At 40.8% G+C, this 15,166-nt stretch overlaps 1 protein-coding gene and 1 long non-coding RNA gene across 4 annotated transcripts; both read left to right on the top strand.

Annotated features, from left to right (window-relative positions):
- The first annotated feature begins 235 nt into the window (after window positions 1–235).
- LOC144065535 (uncharacterized) lies at window positions 236–5,158 on the top strand. Its single transcript, XM_077588481.1, has 2 exons — window positions 236–547; window positions 1,443–5,158. The coding sequence occupies exons 1-2, from the start codon at window positions 436–438 to the stop codon at window positions 3,338–3,340; spliced, it is 2,010 nt and encodes a 669-aa protein (XP_077444607.1). The 5' UTR covers window positions 236–435; the 3' UTR covers window positions 3,341–5,158.
- Window positions 5,159–6,789: 1,631 nt separating this feature from the next.
- Window positions 6,790–14,675, top strand: LOC144065660 (uncharacterized). 3 transcript variants are annotated; one of them, XR_013297241.1, is made up of 5 exons: window positions 6,790–10,621; window positions 10,702–13,313; window positions 13,518–13,618; window positions 13,748–13,878; window positions 14,292–14,675. It is a non-coding gene; the product is annotated as an uncharacterized LOC144065660 (long non-coding RNA). The 3 variants fall into 3 exon arrangements; XR_013297242.1 differs by having other exon boundaries at window positions 10,702–13,416; XR_013297240.1 differs by having other exon boundaries at window positions 10,702–13,618.
- Window positions 14,676–15,166: the final 491 nt, after the last annotated feature.

Here is a 15,166-nt window from a genome sequence, read left to right as displayed (position 1 = left end):
ATTTTTCTCTGCGCATGCGCGTTTTGCGAAGCCTCCTTTTGAGACGCAATCTTCAAGTTATTTATGTTTAATTTAATTTTCAATTTAATTAAAACCTGCGCAAACAATTATTGCTCAAACCACACGTCAGAACATTTGAAGATTAATTATTTCCTATTTCCGACTCTCTTACATTTATAAATCGAAGGAAGTGACGCAACCACCGCGCATGCGCAGTTTTCGCCACCTAGCTTAACCTATGGGTCCCCGACGTGTCTAGCATAAGCTACTTTATGACCTTAAATATCAGCCAAAATCATTTTCAAGACCTCGTTAAAGCTTTGCGGCCTACTTTAGCTCAGCCTGTTAGCATATATCAAAGGATCAACTCTTCAAGTCGTCGAAGAATTTTGAAGCTTTGCGCCCTCTTTAACTTAGCCTAGCTAGCAGCTATCAATGGCGTCTCCATCAGAATTTACGTGTGGGAAAAGAGCAGCAAAGTTCCACGAGGAAAACTCGACATTTTGCAAAATAATCCATGCAAAAGTTGTCCTTCACAGAATAGAAGGTGGGTCCATTTTTATATCTATATATTCCCTTCATCATTAAGGCTTAATGGTAATTGTAGAAGTGCTTTTTTGTGCGCTGCAATTGCATATTCAAGTACAGTAATCCCTCAGCATTTCACTACATCGCAGATTTTTCTGGGGAAAATGTTTATTTTTTAAATAAATTTTCAAGCGGAATTAACTCCCATGTCTTCCGCTTGCTACTAGGACTCAGCACTGGATTTTTTTTTTTAAATTATAAATTCATAAAAATGTGAAAGTTAGCTGGGATAGGCTCCACGCCCCCCCCCCCCCCCCCCCCCGACTCTGATGAGGATAAAGCGGTTCAGAAAATGAGATGAGATTAAAGAATCCTTTGGGTTTAATAAAACAAAACATTTTTAAACATTGAAATGTGTAGGTGTGCTCTTAATTGTACTTTAATTTTGAAGGTGAACTCTGTTTTCCTCAAACTGTTGATTACAATGTGGGTCACCCGCAAGTGCTTTAATTATTACGTAAATAATTGAACATTTGCTGTGGCAGCCAGCATATTACAGGAATACATTGACATACGAGTGTCCCAATTTACGGGAAATTTGAGAAACGAGCTAAATTCCGAGCATTTTTTTTCCTTGAGATATGAGACAAATTGGAGATACGAGCTTTTTGAGATGGTTCCGGGTGGTCAAATATGTGTGGGTGTGTATAGTCATTTGAGTTGATTTCAGTTAAATTTCAAGTTAATGTCATGTTACGAGCCTAGCCACCGCCGATATAAGTATAAGACTTTACATTCCCAGTCTAACCACCACCGGTATAAGTATAAGACTTTACATTCCCAGTCTAACCTAAAGGACTTCTTGTTAGATAGACAGATTATGAAACATATCATTTATTTTTGTGTATTTGCAGGTTTCAGAGAATATCTTGGTCCTGATGGGAAAAAGTCTGCTGGCCTTAAAAAGGAACTCGAGCTCCCCCAAATCAAAGGGGAGGAGCCAGAGTTCTCTCAACAACAAATGAGAGACGAGCGACTTCCAATCAAGGAGGAAGATGATGTCACCTGGTCACTTGGTGAATTCCTGAAGAGAGAAGAGGATCTGGGCGTGACCAGCAGAGGGGCGGAGCCTGCACACACCTTAAAGTTACCCCAAATTAAAGAGGAGGAGCCAGAGTTCCCTCAACAGCAAATCAAAAAGGAGGAAGAAGATGTCACCGTGTCAACTGGTGAGCCTTTCAAGAGTGAAGATGATCTGGGCGTGGCCGGCAGAGGGGCGGAGACTCCGAACGGCAGCTCAGCAGAAGAGCAAGCAGACAATTTAATTGCTCCGTTATCAGATACCGAAGACTTGCTTTATGACAATGAAGGTCTTAAGGACGGCAAACTCTGGAAATGCTCTCAGTGTGGAAAAACCTTTGGGAAAAAGTCTACTTTGAAAGCACATATGAGGAGCCACACTGGGGAGAAACCCTTATCATGTACAGTTTGTGGTAAAACATTTACACACAAGGGAAACTTAATTAGTCATGCAAGAACACACACAGGTGACAAACCATTTTCGTGTACAGTTTGTGGTAAAAGATTTAAAGAGAAAGGAAGCTTAAAAAAACACACAAGAACCCACACTGGTGAAAAACCATTTTCGTGTTCAGTTTGTGGTCAAACATTCACACGGAAGGATCACTTAATTAGTCATGCAAGAACACACACAGGTGACAAACCATTTTCATGCTCAGTTTGCGGTAAAAGATTTACACAGAAAGGAAGCTTAAAAATACACACAAGAACCCACACTGGTGAAAAACTAGTTTCGTGTTCACTTTGTGATCAAACATTCACACGGAAGGATCAGTTAATTAGTCATGCAAGAACACACACAGGTGACAAACCATTTTCATGCTCAGTTTGTGGTAAAAGATTTACAGAGAAGGGAACCTTAATTATTCATGCAAGAACACACACTGGTGAAAAACCATTTTCGTGTTCAGTTTGTGGTAAAACATTTACAGAAAGGGAAACGTTAAAAGCCCACATAAGAACCCACACTGGTGAAAAACCATTTTCGTGTTCAGTTTGTGGTAAACGATTTACAGAGAAGAGAACCTTAAAAAGGCACACAAGAACCCACACTGGTGAAAAACTATTTTCGTGTTCAGTTTGTGGTAAAAGATTTACACACAAGCAAAACTTAAAAAGGCACACAAGAACCCACACTGGTGAAAAACCATTTTCGTGTTCAGTTTGTGGTCAGAGATTTACACACCAGCAAAACTTAAAAAGGCACACGAGAACACACTCGGGTGAAAAACCATTTTCGTGTTCAGTTTGCGGTAAAGCCTTTTCTCGGAAGCCACATTTACAAAAACACACAAGAATCCACACTGGTGAAAAACCATTTTCGTGTTCACTTTGTGGTCAAACATTCACACAGAAGGGAAACTTAATAATTCATGCAAGAACACACACAGGTGACAAACCATTTTCATGCTCAGTTTGTGGTAAAAGATTTACAGAGAAGGGAACCTTAAAAAGGCACACAAGAACCCACACTGGTGAAAAACCATTTTCGTGTTCAGTTTGTTGTAAAGCCTTTTCTCATGAGACAGTTTTACAAATACACACAAGAACCCACACTGGTGAAAAACCATTTTCATGTTCAGTTTGCGGTAAAGCCTTTTCTCAAAAGCAACACTTAAAAACGCACACAAGAACCCACACTGGTGAAAAACCATTTTCGTGTTCAGTTTGTGGTCAAAGATTCACACGGAAGGTATTCTTAATTATTCATGCAAGAACACACACAGGTTAAAAGCCATTCTCGTGTGCAGTTTGTGGTAAAGCCTTTTCTCAAAAGCAAGATTTCCAAAAACACAAGAATCCACGCTGGTCATTTTCGTGTTCAGTTTGTGGTAAAACATTTGCAGATAAGGGAACGATAAAAACCCACATAAGAACCCACACTGGTGAAAAAACAATTTTCGTGTTCAGTTTGTGGTCAAACATTTTCCCAAAGGAGAAGCTTAAAAAAACACTTATTAACCCACACTGGAGAAAAATGTCTTCCTGCTCAGTCTGTGGCCACAGATTCGCTACTACAGCCCAATTAAAAAGCTACACAATTCAAAAACCTTTTCCAGGTGCAGTTAATTTTCCAACATTTTCTCAGAAAGTAACCTGAAAAGAAGACTTAACAACCCGCAGTGGCGAAAAGCCCTTTCTTTGCTCAATTTGTGGTTCAACACATTGGTTAAAAATACTTATTAATTCATAATACTAAGTTTGTTGCCAAGGATTTATTCATAAGACTTAAAAGAAACAAACGTGTGGGTGTATGTTATCTATTAATTGGCAAAAATGACGAGAATCCCCCGTCATTTTTGAATCATGTTGATATAATTTGTCTGCTGTGAATTTGTCTCTGTTTGAAAAAGAGAAAAACAAGTCAAATTTTGTTTTATTTCATTTAATCTTCAGAATTTTCTATTAGCTTTGTAAACTACATTCTTCACATACACACATACACACATACACACATACACACATACACACATACACACACATACACACATACACACATACACACACACACACATACACACATACACACACACACACATACACACACACACATACACACACACACATACACACACATATACACACACATACACACACATACACACACATACACACACATACACACACATACACACACATACACACACATACACACACATACACACACATACACACATACATACACATACACACATACATACACATACACACATACATACAAATACACACATACACACATACACACATACATACATACATATACATATATATATACAGTGGTACCTCGACATACGATCTTAATCCGTTCCGGGACTGAGATCGTATGATGAGATTCTCGTAACTCCAGCGGACGTTTCCCATTGAAATGAATGGGAAACACATTAATTCGTTCCAACTCTCTGAAAAAACACCCAAAACAGGATATTGGATTGGAAAAAATGTTTTATTTCTTCTAATTCGCCATCTATTAACAAAGTAACACATAACTAGTAGTTTAATAGTAATAAAATGTGTTTAATCTAACTAAAATTGGGCAGATTTCGCCGACGGGAGACAGAGACGTTTGGGGGCGTGGGGGGGGGTTCGTTTTTTTCCCACGACAACGCACTCGTAAACGGAACAAACAAATTTAAATTAACTTGGATTAATATATACAGACACTCAAACATACGTTTAATATAACTTTACACAAAACTGAAATCTAATTTTGTTGTAATCTTTTGTTACCTTCGTTTTCCGGGTTGGCGGTTTGCCACGCCTCCACCCTCACGTTCGCTATCGATGGGCTGTTTGCTGTTGTACTAGGTATTCCCTTCAAAATACAGACGCTCCCCTACTTACGAACGAGTTAGGTTCCGAGCGATTGTTCATAAGTTGAATTTGTAAGTTGATTCAGTGCTATATTTTGTATTACAATTTATGTTTAAGGCCTATATAAGTATATTGGTATAAGGTTTATATAAGTGCATTTGTATGTTTAAGGCTTGTATAAGTAACATGCATTGGTTTGTACTGAAAAAAACATTTAATAAAATGGAGAGAATATGTACAGTACTGTGTATGTATAGAGAGAGAGAGAGAGAGAGATGAATTTGTTTGTAAGTTGATTTAGTGCTATATTTTGTATTATAATTTATGTTTAAGGCCTATATAAGTATATTGAAGGTTTATATAAGTGCATTTGTATGTTTAAGGCTTGTATAAGTAACACGCATTGGTTTGTACTGAAAAATTTTTTTTTTAATAAAATGGAGAGAATATGTACAGTACTGTAGAGAGAGAGATAGATTTATGTATTAGAAACTGGCCAAAAGAAGCGACCTAATGACGATTGCACAGTTTTCTTCTTTTTTTCATCATAAATGATGCGGTAGCACTGTATGGCATCATTCAATTGATTTGCAAACTTTGTGCAACGTTCAATATTTGGGTCCTGCGGCTCGATCTTTCTGTTTATAAATGGTACTGATGGTCGAACGATTCAAGTTGTATATGTGCAACGCTCACCACTCTCACGGGCATCAAGCTTCGTTATTATTGTCACTCGTTTCAAATGAAATGGCTTGCCTCTTCCTTGCAACTCCCTCAATAGAAGCCTTTCGCTTTTTCCCAACCATATTCAATAATGGATGCGCGAGATATTTAATGATACAAATGAAAAAGGTTCTTTGCGCACTGGAGATACGTTCACGCACTTCCGCATTGCAACGAAGAAGGTAGATGCCGGGTGAGCTGAGCCCTCACAGCGCCAGGTGTATTAGCGGCGGAAAGAAGCACTACTCGGAAAAAAATACAAAATCGAACTTACGAACATTTTTCGACATAAACGCAATTTGCAGACATGTTTGTATGTACCGTTGTTCGTAAGTCGTATGTTCGTAAGTAGGGGAGCGTCTGTATTCCGAAAATGATTCACACAAATGTCCTCACAATAGGATAACCCACGACCACTTGCCAACGAGAAATAGTCTTGTAGTACATTTTAGCAATCGCTCCGCTGCTCATAAAGACCGGCTCGCAACTCCTTCGTTGAAATGGCTCTGGTTGCAACCGCTTTGAACAGCGCCTATGAGAGAGAGAGAGTTGCGACCAGAAATATTACAAAGAGGGAATTGCGAGCCAGTGCCGCTGATGTTCTTAGGAGCAGCGAACGAGAAGTAATATAATACTCCTCGTATTAGATAATAAAAATAACAGGAAATGCAACAGCTGAGCTTACCCACGTATTGATTGTGGGTAATGAAGTTTCATTCTGAGAAAGAGTGCCATTGCCTATCGGCGTTGTGTGCACGAGTATACTTCATTACCCAGAAAGCCCTCTTTTTGCCCGCGCATGCGCGTTGTGCGTTTCCTGGTCGATGCGTAGGACGAAAAACTCGTCTGAATTAATCGTTCAGTGCTCGTAGATATTGTTATACACGAAAGATATGCAAAAAAGCTTGGTCGCATCACGAAATTTTGATCGCATGACGGGCGAATTATTCGAGCGAAATTTCCGCCGTAAGACGAGAATTTTGTATGTCGAGCGGTCGTGTGACGAGGTACCACTGTATATATATATATATATATATATATATATATATATATATATATATATATATATATATATATATATATATATATATATATATATATATATATATATATATATATTAAATCGGATTTAAATAACTGAATGACAAGCCTTGCATTTTACATTTTTTATAGATCTAAAACAATGTTTATTTGAGCTTTTTTTCTTAGTAAGGGAATATGTATTTTAATCATTTCTTTTTCATTTCAAATGGAAACCAAATATTTTTTTAAGTTCAAAATTAAAGTGGTAAACAGAAAATATTTTTATATAGTTATTTTTACATTTTACAAAATACTTATTGTACTAAAACACAAAAAGAAAAGAATTGATGGAAAAATTGCAAAAATTCATTAAAAATGAGAAAATCAAGACATATAATTTACATCTATAGGTTGATCCCGGTTAAGGGAATAATATAAATAAAAGAAAAAAACAAACTTTTCCTTTTGGGTTTCAAAACAGCTTTGAGAACTTGCTAATTTTCTAATATTATTTCTTTAAAATGCGCTTCTTTGATAACTTGTGATTTACAGAGTCTTAATTATTGTGTACAGCAGGGGTCACCAAACTACGGCCCGCGGGCCGGATACGGCCCGCCGGCACATTTGGACCGGCCCTCTGAACAATACCAGAGACGCTATCGGATTTTTTTCCTATTTGGCCTTGAAGACTGGGACGTTTTAATCTTGTGTTTGGTTCATTGCACCCCTGCTGAGCCCACAAATCATCCCAGTGAAGCGGGCCTTCGCATTGGTTCTTTGGTGACACGCGCCGTTGCATGCATGAGCAGTGTTAGCGAGACATCTGGACGATCGCAGGTGAGGGCGGAGCCCTGGTACCATCGCTATTGCGATGCTATTCAAGCATATAAAAACTGTGCAACCTGAACCTGTTTGAGAACGGAATAATGGCGAAAAGGTTAGTTAAGAGAAAAATTGATTCAGAATGCAGGGTATTTAACCTGCAGTGGACAAATGATTATTTTTTTGTTCAATGCAAAGAAAAGGCTGTTTGTCTCATCTGTCAAGAGACGGTGGCAGTATTCAAAGAATACAATCTTCGCCGGCACTATGAATCCCGTCACAAAGACAAGTACGATAGCGTGCAAGGCCAAATACGAGCAGACAAACTCTCAAAGCGAAAAGTTGTTCTATTATCTCAGCAGACTACATTTCTACGTCAAGCTCGGCTGAAGCAGGCATCCGTTCGGGCAAGCTTTCGGGTTGCTAAACTGATAGCAAGCAACGGTAAGCCTTTCACTGACGGCCTTTCACTGACGGAGAGTTTTTTAAGAAATGTATGGATGTTGTCGTGGAGGAAGTGTGTCCCGAGAAGAAAGATGCATTTAATGCCGTAAGTCTGTCGGCGAGTACAATCACGAGACGCGTTGAAGAAATCGGGAGTAATGTATATGCCCAGCTGCAGCAGAAGACGAAATAATTTGACTTTTTTTCATTAGCACTGGATGAAAGCACGGACGTGCAAGACACAGCGCAACTGCTCATTTTTATTCGTGGAGTTAGCGCAAACTTTGAGATATGCGAGGATCTGGCAGCCCTCCAAAGTCTCAAAGGGACTACAACGGGAGAGGATATTTTTGACAAAGTGTGCCAAACCATGGAGAAGTTGGACCTGGTTTGGTCAAAGCTAGCATCACGACTGACGGGGCTCCTAGCATGGTGGCCGAAACTTGCGGTCTAATAATGGGACGCATGAACCGGGAGTTGGAAAAAAGGGGTCTCACCGCCCCGCTACGAGTCCACTGCCAAATTCACCAGCAAGCACTGTGCTGCAAAATGTTGACGTGGGATTCTGTAATGACGGTTGTGGTGTCGTGCATAAACTTCAGAGCAAAGGGAGAAGATTGTGCATGGCACAACAGAAAGTTAATGTTCCATGGCTTTTTTTTAATGAAGAACCCAGAGAGAGTTATTTAGTTATTATTTATTTCATAAATAGTGTTATTTATTTCCTGTTTTTTCTGTGACGAACTCAGAGAGGGTTATTTAGTTATTATTTATTTCATTAATAGTGTTATTATATGTTTCCTGACTTTTTTTCTGTAAAGAACCTCGAAAGGGTTATTTGGTTGTGTGGCTTTCTGGAAAACAATAAAAAAAAATTAAGCTCCCCTACGATCGTCACACTTTTTCTGTTACAAACTGACACCGGCCCCCCATCAGAGAAGGGAAAAGTTATGTGGCCCTCACAGGAAAAAGTTTGGGGACCCCTGATCTAAAGCAATGTTTATTTGAGCTTTTTTTCTTACTAGTATTGGAAAATGTCTTTTAATCATGTATTTTATTTCAAATGGAAACTAAATAATTTTTTAAAGTGGAAAACGGAAAATATTTGTAAATTTAAACTAAAAACACAAAAGAAAAAAAACTGATTAAAAAATTGCAATGATTGATTTTAAAAAGGGGAAAATCAGGAAATGTAATGTACATCTATAATCATTTGAATTTGATCCTAAAACAGAAAGTCGGCACTCATGATTTACTTTCTCGGGCCGCACAAAATGATGCAGCAGGCCAGATTTGTTCCCCGGGCTGCCACTTTGACACCTGTGCACTAAAGAGGTCGTGCCCGTTCAGCAGTCGAACCCATGACTTTGGCGTTTTAGCACCACACTCTGACTAACTGAGCTAAACAGCAATGTGCTAGCATTGGCTCGGGTGCGACTGGCGGGCCAGTCGGCACTGTGATGCGGGGAGCTTGGACGGGCAAGGTCGAACGGGGAGCTCAGACGGGAAAGGTCGAGCGGGGAGCTCGGACGGGCGAGGTCGAGCGGGGAGTTCGGACAGGTGAGGTCGAGCGGGGAGCGGCGAGTGGGAATTGAAAGTCTTTCTAATAGGGCAGGGGTGGCCAAACCGGTCCTCGAGGGCCGCTGTGGGTGCAGGTTTTTGTTCCAACCGATCCAGCACAGACACTTTGACCAATGAGATTTCTGCAGAAAACAAGAAGCACCTGACTGCAATCCACTGATTGCACTTGTAGGACACCCGATTGGTGAAAAGGTGTCATCTTGATGGGTTGGAATGAAAACCCGCACCCACTGCGGCCCTTTGTGGAATAGTTTGGACACCCCTGTAATAGGGGAACAAAACGTTTAGGTCTCCCGGGCTGCACTGGCATCTGCCCCCACATCGGAGCCAACTCACCACCAGGTTGTGATCGGTTGACAGCTCCGTCCCTCTCTTTACCCGAGTATCCAAGACATGCTGGTGTCCTGGTGCCAAGTGCACATTTGGACACCCTTTTGCTTGAACATGCTGTTCATTATTGTCAATCCACTACGAGCGCAGAAATCCAACAATAGAACACCACTCGGGTTTCGATCAGGGGGGGCGTTCTCCCCAATCACACCCTCCAGGTCTTACTTTCATTGTCCACGTGAGCATTGAAGTCCCCCCAGCAGAACAAGGGAGTCCCCATAAGGAGCACTCTCCAGCACCCCCTCCAAGGACTCCAAAAGGGGAAGGTAATCTGAACTGCTGTTTGGTGCATGCACACAAACAACAATCAGGTGCCGTCCGCCCACCCGAAGATGGAGGAATGCTACCCTTTCGTCCAGCGGGCAACTCCAGAGCGGAAGAGTGTCCAACCCCCCTCGATAGGAGTGGTAACGGAACCCAAGCTGTGTGTAGAGGTGAGCCAAATTATGTTGATCCGGAATTTCTCAACCTCACGCTCAGGCTCTTTCCCAACCAGAGAGGTGACATTCCACGCCCCAAGAGATAGTTTCTGCAGCCGGGGATTGCCTTCTTTGGCCCCTCTCACAGGTGGTTAGCCCATGAGAGGGGGAATCCACGTCGCCTCTCCGGGCTGTGCCCGGCCGGGCCCCATGGGTCTAGGCCTGGCTACCAGGCGCCTGCCATCACTCCCCTCCTCCAGGCCTGGCTCCAGAGTGGGGCCCCGGTGACCCGCGTCCAGGTGAGGGAAGATGTCGTCCAATAATGTTGCTCATCATAAGAGCCCTTCTGAGCCATTATTCGTCTGATCCCTCACATCAGACCAGTTTGCCATGGGAGCAAGGCCCCGGACAACATTGCTCCAAGGGTCACTGGGACTGACAAACCCCACCACCGGGACACACAAACCCCACCACCACGATAAGGTAGTGACTCATTGGTGGGGTATTATTAGCTAAAGTGCAAGATTAAATTCAACATGGTATCTTGTTTTGTAAATCCCGGCGCCGAATGTCTCGTACAGCGTTTTTCATTGGAATGGAAATTTTTAAATGCATAATGGATGACTCTGTGAATAGCAGGACTAACCAAGGCTATGCCAGTCCCCGGCCGAGGTTCTTGCACTGGTGGTCCTCAAGAACTCTGTCAGCAGGTGGGAATACCCACGTGCCCTCAGTATATCTGCTTCGATTTGATTGATTAATTTTGTGAGTTAGCTTGTGAAGTGTAAAGTGATTAGAAGCAGAGTGGCGCAGCGGAAGCGTGCTGGGCCCATAACCCAGAGGTCAATCGATCGAAACCATTCTCTGTTACTCACATCAGTTCTTTTTTTGTAGAAGCAAACTACCCCGCTTCCAAGTGCTACCATTGCTGTGAAAAATGGTTCTTGAAAATTATTAATTCTGTAAAAGTTACCTTTTCTCATATTCTTCCGAGGTATGCCTCCTGATCAAAAATCCGATCGGAATTGATCAGACATCGGGCCTGATCGCATCATTTTCACAAGATCAGAATGTGATAAAAACGAATTGGTTTTTTTGAAACACGTCCCGCAAATGCCTTGACATTCTGATGAAGGCGGAAGTAATACAGCGAAACATGTCAGGTAAGGCCTAAAATTCATTGTGAAAAAGGAACAGAAAATTGTCAAATAGGAAAATGCATTTTTATTTCATTACATATAGTCCATTTTTCTTTTTGTCATCTATTTCTAATATTAACAACAAGTGTTTAATTGTATTCTAGTTTCATACACTTTGAGAGCATGTTCTCAACAAAAAGAAAATGCAGTACCAGTTAAAAAAACAACTGAACAAGACAGGTAAAAAAAGTGAAAACAATCGAAAAGCTACATCTAAATACAAGAAAAGAAATTCCTATCCTTAGGAATAAAACATTGGCAATAAACTGAGCAAAAAAAATGCTCTCTTACTGAATGTTTAAAAAGTTATTTGCGCCTGTGTTGATTTGTTGTGTGATGCTTTAAGTTTTCCTTCCAAATGAATGTTTGACTACAGAGTGGCCAAGAAGAGGGGTTTCAAATTCTATACGAGAGGAAACTTAGAAGCGTACTTGTCATTAAGGTGACTTGATGACTGGGCTGTCTCGCACTGTCTTTGCCAAATATCTGGATAAAACTTGATTGTGCTGAATGGAGGTAGGTGTGTACGCGAGCACGGGTACTCCTGTCTAGAATTTGGGGGACGCAGTCCACGCGAGACTTCCAAATATGTCGATAACTGCTGTCTGCTCGATTTTTGAATGTATTTTTTTTCTGAGGAAAAAATAAATAAATAATTTAAAAAAAACAAGAAAAAAATAATTCAAAAACATAACGCCAAAAATACATTTTGAAAAACATAGAAAAAAAACCATCAGACAATAAATTAATTTGAAAAACGAAGAAAAAAATACTTTAAAAACAACAACACCAAAGATGAATTAATTTGAAAAACGGCCAGGACTTTATTTTATTTCATTTTCAAGTTGAGTGCGATCAGCTTCCGTAAACCTGAACCCCATTAGAAAGAAATTAATTCAACATCACCTTTTATTTTGTCTCATGAAGGTCCCCTAACATAATGAAACAAAACATAAACAGCTCACTGAAACGAACATGGATGTAATCTTAAACTTCCTTTAGTACACAACAGACAAACTGTTAGGGTTGCTTGGTTTTGTTATGCTTTTTCCCGCCTGGTTTCCTGTCTGAGTGATTGCCCATTGTGTTCAGCTGTCGTGTCTCCGCCCCTGGTGTATCCTTCCTCCCTCTTGTGTTTCCCAGGTGTTCCTAATTGTCTCGTCAACACATGTCAGTCTATTATAACCCCACTGACTGCTTTGTCATTGTTGGATCGTCTGCTGATTACCATGCCATGTTTCCACATTTTCCTCGATCCAACGTGGCGCTCCTCGTTCCTCGCTTTCCCGTGTCTCCCCTAGTCAGGTTTTGTTTTGTTATTTGACGCCATGTCTTTTGTTAGTCTATTGCCTCCGGTTTAAGTTATTAAAGATTCGTTTGAGTACTACTTCCTTCTCCTTGCCTGCTTCACTGCAATTGGGTCCAAAAGATGTAACACAAACGGAGCATATAACAATACCTATATACAGTAAATTCTCGTTATTCTGTGAGAACAGTGTCTCGCAGCCATTGTAAGCGTCTGTTGGCTTATTTAAAAATCCGCTGCAATGCTCTGAAGAAGGGCAAGAGCAGCTCAAAAAAGCCCTGGATATAACTCTTGGCATTCCCAAGAATGCCAATGATGCCATGCATCTCTCCATGCTGGAAGGTAACTGAACATGATGACAAGATGGCAAAACATTTGCTCACGAATCAAGTCCAGTTTGCTTACATGTCACTCATCTCTCCCCCTTCAGGTTTTGATGAATGCATTGAGTCACAAGAAGAGCTGCTCCTGCAGGATTCATTCAAGGTCTGGGATTCAAGAATAGCCTTGAGCATGGGAAAAAATAGACAAATCTTCCTCTTGAAGTCCTTGGTGGTGTGCAAGGTGGTCAAGGATGCCTAGAGAACGAGTACATTTACAAGAAAAAAAACTCAATGTGTCATCCTTAACCCACTTTGTACCGTTGCAATGTTCTCCATCAAAATGTTCATCATGCCATTACTTCTATAGATGGCAGACATCAAGCTGACTGAGCACCTTAAAAGAGACCCCGCACGTTTGCTTTTTTAGTGGCCCACCGTTCCTGGAGGTCAAGCAACATTGTTCTGAAGGTTAGTTTCATTGTCAAGAATAAAAGTACAGCAAGAATTATGGTCAACATTTTCATCAAAAAAGCACTGATTAAAAAGTGCTTGTTTTTCTAATTGTCTTAACATTTTAAACGTTGTCCTTGTCAATAGGCTTCCACGATTGAGACCAAATTGGAATGAATTGGCCATATGCCAAAGCTAATCCAGGAGCACACCACTGACCTGAGGGGGGCAGTCAAGGAGACAAATACCAAGACTGCCAAGCTCCACAAGACGCCAAGGTAGGAAGCAGGTTAACTTCATCCAATTCAAGAGGCATCTTGGTTCAGTAAAAGTGACAAAAGGTATTGCTTTTTTAATGAATAATAATCCAAAAATGTGATTGGCCTCCTCAGCCACTGTTGTTTTCACTTGACTAAGTACCTTTTAAAAAATGTATTTTTCAATGTCATTGTAGTATTTACTGAAATGAACAGTTGAATTATAAAAATTGCTTTCGACATGCACCGGATTGGAAGTCATGTGAAAAGTGCAAAAGCAACGTTACACAAGCCCATGTCTGTAGGAGTAACGGAACAAATTGTGTCCGGCAGGTCAGCGAGAACCATTGAGGCCATGTCACTGTCCATTGTTTCACAACCATGGTGTCTTCCAACAGTCTGCTCCAAAATGAACCATGGTTTGACTTTTTCAGATTGGACACAATAAACATCAAGAAATGGAGAATAAAACAACGATTGAGTTATGGTGGGTTTCCAATCCTCAGCCAACATGTATTCTCATACAAAGGGCCCAAGGTCTTTAGCTGAGTGAGGAGATATCATCATGGAAACATGTGGATGAGATGGTGACATGGGGAGATCTGGTGGGTTATCCTTCATGTACCATTTTAATTGTTCATCAGACAAATCGCCACAATGTATTTGCCAAGTGTGTCCTTAAATTGTTTGTAACGAATAAGTATAGACCTCATTACCTTGCCTATCATAGTAGAGCGTCCAATGCAACCAGTCAGAAACCAAATCATATGTACGTAGATGCCGTACCCAGGGCAGTCACAAAGGCCAGTAGTGTTCGGCTTGTTTCCAGCCGTCGGAGTCGGTGTCAATGCGAGCCCAGTAGATGTCAGCTGATAGATCTGTAATACAACTTCAGGAATAGGCACAGAAAAAGTGAGATCAGATTAAAGGAAATAGGTTTATTACCAGACTGCAAGATGGAGAGAGAGCTCTAACAGTGGTGAAGCGCTCAGCGTGGTGTCCTTTGCAACTCTCTCTCCGAATGAAAAGTGGGTCAGTCTTTATATAGGAAAACAGGGAAATATTTCTAAGACAGTGATGTAGGACAAAGTTTATGTAACCAAAACTTTAGGCTGATATGGTTAGGCATTTGCAGGGCTAAGTTGTATGCAAACACGATATTTTTATAGCTCACACAAACTGCCGCAGCCTATCTTACATCGCGCGATTCGAACAAACAATTATTAAGCTAGTTGGCCACATCGCACAATACAAGCAAACAATTGCAAAGCCAGCTAATTAGCCTATCTTACATTCCATGATCTTGAAA

This window comes from Stigmatopora argus, chromosome 20 (assembly GCF_051989625.1).
Source record: "Stigmatopora argus isolate UIUO_Sarg chromosome 20, RoL_Sarg_1.0, whole genome shotgun sequence".
Lineage (NCBI taxonomy): Eukaryota > Metazoa > Chordata > Actinopteri > Syngnathiformes > Syngnathidae > Stigmatopora > Stigmatopora argus.
This window is presented reverse-complemented; position numbering and strand designations above follow the sequence as displayed.

Excerpts from the sequence above, each read along its gene's own strand:
- LOC144065535 (XM_077588481.1), top strand. The coding sequence starts at position 436 with ATGGCGTCTCCATCAGAATTTACGTGTGGGAAAAGAGCAGCAAAGTTC. Across the intron at positions 548-1,442 it reads TGTCCTTCACAGAATAGAAG|GTTTCAGAGAATATCTTGGT; the intron begins GTGGGTCCATTT and ends GTGTATTTGCAG.